At 40.2% G+C, this 12,095-nt stretch overlaps 1 protein-coding gene across 2 annotated transcripts in view; it reads left to right on the top strand.

Moving 5' to 3' along the window:
* The window catches only part of BEND4 (BEN domain containing 4), a 32,515-nt gene that overhangs the window by 17,147 nt on the left and 3,273 nt on the right, over window positions 1-12,095 (top strand). The window contains exons 3-4 of one of the 2 annotated variants that reach the window (XM_061346167.1): window positions 4,802-4,893; window positions 8,894-9,134. In XM_061346167.1, coding sequence (XP_061202151.1) covers window positions 4,802-4,893; window positions 8,894-9,134 — 333 coding nt within the window. The remainder of the gene's footprint in view (window positions 1-4,801; window positions 4,894-8,893; window positions 9,135-12,095) is intronic. The other variant, XM_061346168.1, reaches the window with a different exon arrangement.

Raw genomic sequence — 12,095 nt, forward strand, 5'->3', positions numbered from 1 at the left:
ACTTTGGGAAGAGAAAGCCTCAGGCGCGGTCACCCAGTGTTTGGCATGAGAACCCTTTTGAATTTGCAGCATTGCTTTACTTGCAGCTTAGGGGTGCCAGCTTAGTTTGCTAAACCAGCCTGAGTACAAAAACTCACCGAAACATGTAACTGCAGCAGACCAGGACTTTATTAATCTCTTTTCTCTACACTTCTGGGTAAAAACCCATAAGAATTTTTGGGGTCAAGTTTCCTGGCCTAGTCTGAGGAGCAAGAGCTGGTGGGGGTTTCGTGGGGAGCTGTGGTTCAGCCTGGCGAAGCTGAACTCGTCGGTCTCAACTTCAGTTTCTGTTTGTCAGGTAAGCATTTGTCTTTTTAGTGACACAAAGTCCTGTTCCTGCTCACCAGGGGATCCTTGGTTTCCCTGTTAGTTACCAGCAGTTTCTACTGACTAGAGAGGTTCACAGGAGAGGTCCCTGTCCTGAAGACTTTGCAACGGAAAGGGAGGACAAGAAGAGGTGCCTTCTTTTAAGGAGAAGGAAAATGAGAGAGTACAGACAAAAGTAAGGGCCACAGAAGAATGTGGGAGCGTCATTTAAATGAGAAATTCAGATCTACCTTGTTTTATCTCTTCTGTTTAGGCAGAGGTGTACAGCCCAGGGGTGTACGGAAGGGGCATATTCTTTCCTCCTTCTGGAATAAATATTTTTGCAAAAGAAAATTAAATAGAATGGCTTTTCAGATGCTGATTAACAGAAGTTCGGTGGTTTTCCACTCCACCTGAAAAACACAACAGAGGGATTTTAAAAGTATCAGGATATTTGCTGTCATTTTTTCTCTCGTTTTTGGCAGGCGCATAGGTCAGTTTAGCCAATCTAACACACCCTTCCGTGGGTAACATTGATTCTTCTGATTTCTGCTGGCTGCTTTCACTACAAATGAGTGCTAGCTTTGTTATCATCCAGTTACAAACATCCAAATTTGTACGGTCTTGAGTACCCTACAAATCCTCTTTACTAATCCACATCTCTCCTTACCTCTCCCTCTTTTTCCAGCTCACTGCACCCCAACAACTTGTCTTCACAGGCCATCCATGCAGCTTCCACTGGCTTTCAGCTGACTATTGAAATAAATGAGCATATGAGCTAAAATAATCCAAGCCATGTTATACTGCACACTTGTCCAAATCTCAGGCGGAGAAGGCATCTCCATTAATGCTATAAGAAATTCACACTGCCATGTAGTCGTCAGCAGGTTCCCTATCATTTGTTACATCTTTTTGACAGTCGAGCATCAATTTGGAAATGCCCTGCAATGAACCCAGTGAGTGAAGCATTGCTCAAGGTCAAGGCAAGGAGGAGATATTACAATGCTGAGCCAGTCTTAACTAACAGCTGCCAGTCTGAGCAGGGTGGATGTAGATGTACACCCTTCCCAATTCTCGCTGGCTATTCAGAAGTAAATGGTCTTGAGTGCTAAGGGATTCATGTTCTGCTGTGCAAAGCACCAGCAGGAATACTAGCCAGTGTTGGCTACAGAACACAAAAGCTTATCAATGAACAGAATAACTGGATTTCTTACTGTCTGCCTATGGGGCTAAGGCCACTGTTGGGAGACACACAGCTGAGCTGGGGGTAAGCCGCTCCTTCTCGCTAGGGGTGCCTAATACCATGGGAGAGGTTGGAGATATACCTTATTTACATTGGAGGTAGACCTTACTTACAGCAAGCCCAGGTATCTCTTCATAGTGCTGTGCTTTGGCAATATAAACAGCCTGGAGTGTGTTACACTGGAGACCACATTTTGGGGAGGATAAATGAGAACCCTTACTTTGACAGATACCAGTACAAGTGATTGTGGCCCAATAGCATATATAATGAGCAAGACCACAGTCCAAACCAATGTTAGAGATGTTCTTGATGCTTCATAAAAAATTGGAGGCAACTATTGGAGCCAAAGATTTAAAAAAAACAGGAAAAGAAGGAGTGGATATAATTGGGAAATATCAAAAGCATGTTGTTGAAGGCCCCCAAAGACTAGGAGAAAAAGTTTCATAGTGGTTACAAAATCAGCCAATTTGGAGAGAAAGCAAAGCAATGGTTAGAAACATAACAAATGGAATAGAAGGGAAGTTGCTGAAGTAAAAAGCAGAGGTTAGGATCACTGGAAAATTAAAATCAAACCTGGAGCACTCTGTCGAGGAGGTATTCTTTCCCTGCAGATGAACAAAAAAATATGGTGTCCTAGTAACAGTATTGGACCATTAGCAAATGGAAATAATAGGATTTGACAAAAATTTGGAACTGCTCATTGAGTATTTCTGTTCTTGTGAAGAGTAAAATGATGCAGTCAGACCAATATGATGATGATGGTAAGCACCTAGAAGTATTTTCCACTGTAACTCCAGGTTTTAGCCCACATTCAACGGTGGCTTCAGGTGGGACTGCAACCTCAGCTGTCTCCTCAAAACCCTTCCAGTATCGGAACAACTGAGTGGCTTGATCGTGCCAGAATTGCTGTCCTGTTTCAGAAATGATAGACAGATGCCGATTCCAGCCCAGGTTGTAAGACAGAGTGGGTTTACCCACTGGTGATGTCTGATGCAACGAGAATTTAGCCTGGGGAGTCACTGTCCTATGTGGCACGTCAGAATGAGAGAACCTAGCCTGGCTATTGTCAGGAGCACAGTCAGTGGCCACTGCACTGTTCAGCTATTTCTTAGAAATTAGGATACTCCACAGAGAGAGCTGTGCAAGCTATGCCAAAGAAGCGCTTGTTACAACATACAGATGCCTAGAGTATCAAGTCTTAAAACTTGGATCAGTGAACAACAAAGACTTGCCACATCTTACATCTGTCCTGCTTAACATCTTAGCAAGACCAGCATTCCCCCCTGCTAAGGCTCCTTCCTAGTGGGCAGAAGAATTATTGCTTCCCTGTAGGCTTTTCTACTAAATTACGACAAGCAAGTGTTATTTTGATATTAGCATCTTTCCTATTGGTTACTGTAGGCACAGATCCCTGTTGGTGATGCTGGTGATAGCGGATATGTGTATAAGCATGCAGAGTTTCAGCTGTCACGGTTATGATCTTGTTAACTCTCTAAAGAAAAAGCCAAATCCTTTTTTTTGCCAGACCTTCTTAAAAATATCCAGTGCACTAAAATGTTACCTGTGGTTATTTTTCTCCTTTATTCCACATAAGAACTTGTATTGAATTTTTTTGATTGCTGCTGTATGCTAAATACACAGCTCTCATTATAGGAAGGCCACAGAACATGTTGGTGGGGCTATTGATGCTCTTCTGACTTTTTCAGAATTGAAACATTTTCCAAAACCATTTAATGACACTTAAAAGTGCTTTTTTTCCTACCAAAAACGCTCTCCTCCTCCTATGTCAGTGTCACTGTGTAGCAGCTCTGGTCTAGCAATAAGGAATGAAGTCATTGGAGAAATAAAACAGGTACAAGTCAGTTGAAAGGCTAACTTCAGCCTAACACATAACCTCCTACGGTAAAGTGTGATGTATCGAGTGAAACAGGAGCAAATACACTGATGTCTTCATGGAGAAGTCAGCACTGAGTGAAAGGGCACAGGACTTTATTATTCACATCAGGCACGTTGCATGACTTCTGTATGCAGACTGCTGGATGTAACACCGCTTAGCTTAAAGAGTTTGTTTTGCTCAGAGTAGAGGTGTTTTGCACCCTGTCTGCCTGGAGAGGGGATAGCTGCTGCACAGTGTGAATGCCCAGGAAGAGGTGCAAAATACCGGTAAATCCTACCTTGAGACATTCTCAGTGATTTCAGTGCTTGTTTTCAGATTGCCAGTTTATGACAAAGCCCAAAACACTGCATTTTTCCAGGTATAAAGGCTGAACGCCAGAAATAGTATTAAAAAAAAATAGAACACTGAAATATTTTTTCTGGATTTTTAGCTGAAGCTTTGAGTATCTCTGAATACTGTTTTACAAAAACAATCCATATGAAATGTGAGAGTGATAAGGTACCTTAAAAATGATGCTTAATTTAGTCTTGAGCAAGTCAGTTTTAATGTTGGGTTAATATCTGTTTAATTCTCCTATGGTGTTTCAGGCTCAGAGGAGAAACACTGTATCTCAAAAATACTCCAGAGTTAATCAGGGATGTGGCAGCATCTGCTTAAGAGAGACCCGTAATTGAATCATCCGTAATTAACCTATCACCTCAGCAGAAGGGAATAGGATGTTGGTACCACTACTGAAATGGATGAGAGTGATGGGAATAGAAAGGGGGGAGGATGAGGGAAAGAGAAATAAAGCAATTTGCCTAACACCTACTTTTATAACATATCTGGGAGGAGGGAGGGAAGAGAAATTAAAGTATATGAATCATTAAATCTGTTCAGTATAGTTAATGAGACTGTAGTTTCAAAAACACTTGAGTGTATTTACATGTTAATCAGTGCATGATTTAGGTCCAAGAAATGGTTTCTCCTTTGTATGGTTGGGCTGTTTACAGTACTTACAGATTTTTTTCTTATTACTGCTGACCTAATTTGTATTTGTAATAATTATAATTTCAAAATAGGAAAAAAACCCTTTGACAACTAGTGGGCAGAGAATAAAAGCAATGTTGGATATTGCAGCATAGGAAATAACAACATCCATCATATATTTATTGAATGAAATGTCTGCACAAATCCAAATGAACAGTATTTCCTATCAGAAATAAATCTCACAGACGTGCAAAACAGATCCTGAAGAATACTGTTTAATTTAATATTGTTGTTATATTTTGTGCAAGATAGGTAATATACAATAATTGCAATTTTTTTTCATGCAGTGCCCTGCCAGACTGTTTTAGATTATTTGAAGACTGTACTTCAGCATCACAACCAACTTATGGTACCACAGCCAACAGACCATCCGACTGAGGTAGTATACAGTGAAGACAAGCTTCATCTCTTTATGTTTGACAATTCATTGAAAACACGTAGGCAAATAAACCAGTAGGTGCTGAAAGAATATATTTGGTAGTAAAAATATGTAAAATCTATTATTAAGCTGTCATTCTTAGGTAGAGTAATCCCCAAATGGAGGAGACTCATCACTAGCGTAATCTAGGATGACTTCACTGACAGCACATAACTTCCCCATTGGCACCAGCTGCACTTGCCTTGCTTTGGGTAATTTTTCTCTCACCTTTCTTCTGAAACTCACTTTTATGGTAGAATTTAGGCTGGTGCTAGCCTGGTGAAAACTGCAGCTGGGTGGCAGTGAAACTGCTGTGAAAACTGCAGTGGCTGCACACAGCGGCTGCAAGTGCATGAGGGCTGGAGCCTGTGCATGGTGGGTATCAGTATGTCATGTGTATGGACACAGACATGCATGTGTATACAATTAGTATAGCTCTGAGGCGGCTCTAAGATGGTTAATGCTAAGATATGTTTCCTTCATTTTGCAGACAGGGCCAAATACAGACTTCAGCAAGTCTTTAGAGTGCCCTTGGTTTTCAGAAAGCAGCCCAAACTATATGTTGAGTGTTGACGATTTTATACTTGATATGGAGTTTGGGGATTTTTGTAATTATGATCTGTTTAAAAGGGCTGCAGTCAAAAAGCAGGAAACTTAAGTCCCCCTCTTCTGTAGAAGGTAGATGTATCTATCAGCTCTTGTGTAGGTCGCATTAATTTTGCTCTGCTGTGTTTCTATCCAGGCTTGTGAAAATGTCTCAAATTAAGAGGTTTTGTTGAGACTTTTCTAGTTTAGACTGTCTGCATTTGAGGCTCTTGCTATGCATGGGTTCATATATGTAGGGTATACATGTGACTACCCGTTATTCACACAGACAATATCAGAAGAGGGAACACTTACATCTAGTCTGACCTCCCTATGTACATAAATGATATGTATGCAAGCCTCACATAGTCCAACTTACTGTAGTTCACTGAAGATGCTTTGCAGCAGTTCAGGATGTGTATCATTTTGCTCCTCCATTCAGTTTTATCCTGTGCAAATTGATACATACATATACCTATACCTATACATATACATATATATAATTAGCTGTTATCACTCAAATGTATTTCAAGGATTAATTTTCCTTCATTTAATGCTCTTTTGCGTAACTAAAATTTTCAATCACTGCAAAAAACGAGGCTGTTCTCTAACATCCCACATGGAATAGTTTCTTGTGATGTGACAAAATTTTTTATTCAATTAAACACATAGATGCGAATCTTTTATTCATAAGCTTAATCGTGTACAAATACAAGCATGAACGCATTTGTACTTTGGTTCTTCCTTCAGGGTCTGCTTATTTCATTTCTGGAAGGCTTTGTGTTTGTTTTAGTTTAATGACTGCTGGACACACCAAATTGCATCATATATTTACCGAGAATCTTTTGCCCAGAAGTGCTTTACTTTCAGAGGAAGTAATGAAAGAGTATCTGTAGCAGGAACCCAGTAATCGTTTAACAGAATAGCATAACACTATATCATGCCATTGGAGAAGAACGAGGAAAAATATCCTAAGTTTCAGGGGGAATAAGAGAGAAGTATAATAAAATTGGGGCTGAGGAGATTACACAGAATTTATTACCTTCTTCTCAGTTAATAGTAATGTGAGCTCTCATGAAATTTAGATGTTGGGCCTTTCTGCATCCAGTTTCCATCAGTGCAATCCATTTAAACACAGAGACAGCTTTTAGGATAGCTTGCTACTTAGCAAAGCCACATACGAGCATCCGAGCGTAACACACATGAGCAAGCCTGGAACCTTACACTATGCCATTACGGGCTTGCATTGCATTGCTTTTGCCTGCCAGGGCTTAAAAGCAAGGCATTACTTACTGAGCTAGCTGTAGCTTGTACTTGTGCTGGTATCAGTAAAAAACGTCCTTGCTTCATTACAGTGTTTTTTAAAAAAATAAATAGGTTTCAGAAATCTAAGATAGGAAAATAATTTGCTTTATATAAAAGAATTGCAGAGCTAGTTGCTGAAAAAATAAGTAGCAACTCAGGAAGCAGATGGTTCTGTGGTGGAATAAGCCAAGGAAATACTAGTGTAGGTACTCCCTGAGATGGTGTGGTCACAGTTTCTTCAGTGTAAGCATATAATACCCCCAAAGAGCTTTCCACGCTGTCCCCCCTGCTCATCTTCCTTCCCCAGCCCTTTCACCATGTTGGGGAAGAATGAGGAGCTAAGCTGAATGGAGCGTGATGTTCTTTCCATGGCAGAGCTCCTCAGATATATTACTGGCTTCCCAGGGGTGCGTGTACCTGGCAGAAATTAAAGCAGCTACTTGTATCGTGAATGGAGAGAAGGGATTGACCCTGGCCCTTTTGCAGTGGTGAGAAGAGTCAAGTGAAGTGAAAAGAGAAAGTCTCAAATGATAACAGAATTAGACTCTAATTGAAGGGTCTTTCTCTTAGGGATGACAAACCTGGATTTACAAACTATAGGGGGGATGGAGAGTTGAGATGTTTTGGGGGTGAGGAAGGGTACCTGTGACAGACAAAGCCCATCTCTTTCTTTATATTTTGGCTTCCTTTGCAGAGTTTTGGATTTGACTGTAGCCATCTCTGCCAGCAGTTCACACTGAGCTGAACAAGTAGCAGACAGTCACATAGGCTCAGCTCCCAGTGACACTAAGCCCCAGCAGGTCATGGTACCCTAAATCTTACAGATTCTCTGATGACATCACGGTCTTCACTAAATTCAGCCTTCCATATATTTATTCCATATACTTAGTAAACTTACATTTAGAAAAAAAGTTAAAAGCAAATACCTGAGGAAAGACTTCAAAGATGCTCTGAAGCTGTCTCCCAGTATGCTATAATAAATATATGAAAGGAGGCAAGGGTAGTCCTTAAAATAATTTTCAGATATCAAAGATCTAGTAGCAAGGAGGAGAACTGCAGCAGTTCTGCCCGCAAGTACAGCATGCAGCTGATTGCCTCTGTTGAGGATCACATCCATGTTTCTCTAGTTCACTGTGGGCTCCTGTCTAAGATAGGGGCTATGAGAAGATTTTACTAATTGGGCTTCCAGATTTATGTGTTTTAATAAAGAGGTGGAGCTGTAAAAGTGAATGAGTCTCCAAGAGGATGTGGTTGGGGGGTTTTGTCTACTTCAGTTATTTCAAGTATATTAACAATACCATCATATGTTAATTGGGTAATGCTAAAATAGCATTTATGGGCAAGAAAAATTAAATACAATTTAAGTACAATTGACTAAAGAGGGCTTATAAATGTGTGTGGATTACAGGAATACCCATAATTAGTCCTACAGCATTCATTTGATTTTGGAATATTGAAGCACACAAATTATGAAGGTTAAAAGCAAAATTTCTTTCCAGCTGACATGGTGGCATTTCTGTAAAGCTGTAATTTGAGTTAATACAGCATTCATTAATAATAATGAAGCATTTAGTTTTCATAGTTCCTTTATTTATTTTCTTTACATTTTTCACAGTAACATAACTGCTGTCAAGTTTCAGGTGTGTTCTACAGAAGTAATAAATTTATTATAAAAATAGACTAAAAGAGTCACCTCTGAAGTAAACTGTCAGTTGCGATGAAGTGATCTATTTGATCACTCTCTTCAAAGACCCTTTTTACACATTATAACAGATTAAGGAGAAAGTTTATACTTAAATAGATATCCAGTCACTGATTCTTAACTCTTTTTAACCTGCTTGTTAAAGTGGAAATTACCAATAGCTACCTCTCAAAGTGTATTCCCTGTGTCTCACCAAATTTGAGTTCTAGGAAATGGAAATGTAATTTTAAAAGTACTCATCTCAGTAACAGCAATTACATGTTCACTTCAGGATTGTGTTTTACTGTCAGTATCGCAGCATGTTTTTTATTGCAACCGACATATTATTTGCCTTGTAAAATAAGCAATGTAAATATTTCACTTTTTCAGGGGAGCAAGCAGTTGCTGAACAACTACCCTGTCTACATCACTAGTAAACAGTGGGATGAGGCTGTAAATTCTTCCAAGAAAGATGGACGACGGCTCCTTCGCTATCTCATCAGATTTGTTTTCACAACCGATGAGCTTAAGTACTCATGCGGCCTTGGAAAAAGGAAAAGGTCAGTGCAGTCAGGAGAGACAGGTCCTGAAAGACGTCCTCTGGATCCAGTAAAAGTAACATGTCTCAGAGGTACTGCATCTTTTCAGTGTCCACCATATGTGATCTCATTTCACCACATTGGCTCTGGCTGAGTAGGAGCATTGGGCTGACAGTTGCAGAACTAGAAGGGGTTTCACAGACAGGTGACAAGCAGCCAGAAACCCTCCACTTCTTTTTTTATACATACATACATACATACATATATGTATGTATTATATATGTGTTGGGCTTTTTTTTAATGGAAGAAGATGGAGCTGCTTATTGGAGAGAGGGAACAAATATAAGGGCACCTGATACTGATACACTTGAAACAGCAAAGAAGAAAAATCATACAATCCTGATTACACTCTTTTATAGTAAACCAACAGGGCATTCTTTAACAGAGATATTGTCGTGGTTTAAACCCAGCCACACAGCTCGTTCACTCACTTCCTCCCCCTTTCTTTCCTTCCCCCAACCCCCTCCCCGCTCCCAAAGGTATGGGAAGGAGAATCAAAAGAATGTAATTCCCACGGGCTGAGATAAGAACAGTCCAGTAACTAAGGTGTAACACAAACCACTGCTGCTACCACCAATAATAATAATGATAAGGGAAATAACAAAGGAAGAGGATACGATACCACTCACCAAAACGAGCCTGACCCCCAAAAAAGAGCCCGTGCCCTTCTGGGTAACTCCCAGTTACATCCTGGGCATGACGTGCTGTGGTATGGAATATTTCTTTGGTCAGTTTGGGTCAGATGTCCTGTCTCTGCTTCCTTCCGGCCTCCCCTTCTCCCTGGCAGAGCATGAGACTCACAAAGTCCTTGGTCAGACTAAACATGACTTAGCAACAACTAACAACATCGGTGTTATCAGCTCTATTCCCAGGCCAAAAATCAAAACACAGTGCTACACCAGCTACTAAGAAGGAGAAAAAAATTGACTGCTACTGCTAAACCCAGGACAGATATACAGCAAAATGAACCAAAGGAATATTGATAGGCTAATGCACCGTAAGCATAGGCCACAGTGCATCATTGGAGTTGAAAGCTCACCAAGTTTCAGAATAGGTTTGAACATTCTGTAGAGCCAAGAATGTCTACAGGTTAATTACATAAAGTGTAAACACATGTATTGTCAAGGATTAAATTTCTTTTTTGGAGTACTGATGCAAAGTTGACTGGAAAAGTTAGGGAACAACTGTCACATGTATAGCCTGAAAAGGAGGAGAAGCTTCACAAGCATTTCACGATGTCCAGGAGTGAGAATATCGGACAATACAGAGAAAGGGTTCAGATTGAGAAGAGTTACCTGTTGTGGCAGTTCACACTGTGGTTTCTAAAATTGTTCAAAGGGCCTGGTACTGGGCTTTATAACAAAACATACAAAACAAGCCTTTTTAAAGAACAATTTAAAGCATTGTAGTATCAGTATCTGCATTTTATAAATGCATATGCTTAATATTTTGTGAGCACATACATGAAATTTTGATTGAACTGACTTCAAGAACGCTTTACTAATCATTGCAGTGTAAAAAGCTCTATTTTGATCAGCCAATGATAAAAACATCTTTAGTCATCCAGCTGGAGTGCTTATATACATCAGACTGAGCCTCTTCATGTTCAGGGTGGAAGACTCCAACAAGGCAAAGTTGATAAGACTTGTAGTTGGGGTACATTGATGTAACCAGGTGATGAACTCAGATTTTACATACAGCCAAATTAGTCAAAGAGGTGCTTTTTTTTCTACAAAGGAACCTGTTGACCTGTCACATGATACTCTAACAGACCTTATATTTTATCAGAGCTTAATACAAGGGCAAGTCCATTGCACACCATAATGCACAAAGGTGTGGAAACAAGATTCAGGGTCCCAGAGGTTCTCTTCGAAAATGAAAGCTAGATACGAGTGCATTGACCATTTACTAAATGACTGTAAATTCCACCTAAGAATTTATACAGAACCAGAGTTAATACCCATTTTTAGCTTTCTTCCCTCTGCCTCCCACCAAGACTAACAGTAAATCCACCTGTAGATGGACTCTTGCTTATGGCCACTCCTTTCTGGGGTCCTAGACGTACAGAATGTGCATTACTTACACGTCAGTTCCCTTACTTTGCAGACACTTGAAGAGAAAGCCAAAACTTTCAGTATCTAAGGACGAGTTAAGAAAGCAGAGTAGACAGCTCTCTCCCTTTGGGCTTTTGTGCATTGGTGTTAAAACAGCAACTTTCTCTGGTGCCAAAAGTTGGCTAGTGGCTCCTACGCATTTGCAAGCCAAGGTAACAAGTGTTTGACTTATAATTCTCAGCATGTCCAATTATGCCTTATGAAGTACAAACTGCTTCTCTCTCTGCACTCAGGGTAGTTTAAACATCTATAAACATTTTTAATATATTCCCACAACTGACTGATGTTTGGAATCAGCTTTACAACAGCCTGGCATGCTTAAATTGTAGCATTACTCCTTTATGTGGTATTCATTTCCCTGAGAAAAACACCAGTCTGTGGAGCCCCACGTGAATGTAACTAGGTACGAATTACTATTGCCTGTGTGGATTTCCAGGGAAATGAATTTTAAACTGAGATAGCTATCACTTGCAGACACACTGCTGGAGGAGCTATGCAAAAAATCATATCCTAATTGTCCAACAGATGAGATACCTTGCAGGCACAGGAACTCATGTGAAAGCACAGCATTCCCTGGTCTCAAGATGTGGTGACAGTAATGAAGTTACCGTATGCCACTTACTATGCTGTTGGCTTGTCCACACAAGAAAATAGAATTTTAAAATATCCTGGGACACACAATACCACATGAGGGAATAACTGTGTTACAGAATAAGTAAGAAGCTCAGTTTCCATATGAGGTACAGTGTATCTGATACATCTAATAAGGCGCCCTCACATTTCAAATTGTATTTGGATGTTTCGGAGTCCAAATACACCTATTTGAGCTAAGCCCAGCAGTTACAGCTCCAGAATTGGTAAGGCGCCTTCTGAAAGTTT

This window comes from Neopsephotus bourkii, unplaced genomic scaffold (assembly GCF_033783945.1).
Source record: "Neopsephotus bourkii isolate Nb327-2 ecotype Australia unplaced genomic scaffold, CSIRO-AGI_Nbou_v1 NB_259, whole genome shotgun sequence".
NCBI lineage: Eukaryota > Metazoa > Chordata > Aves > Psittaciformes > Psittacidae > Neopsephotus > Neopsephotus bourkii.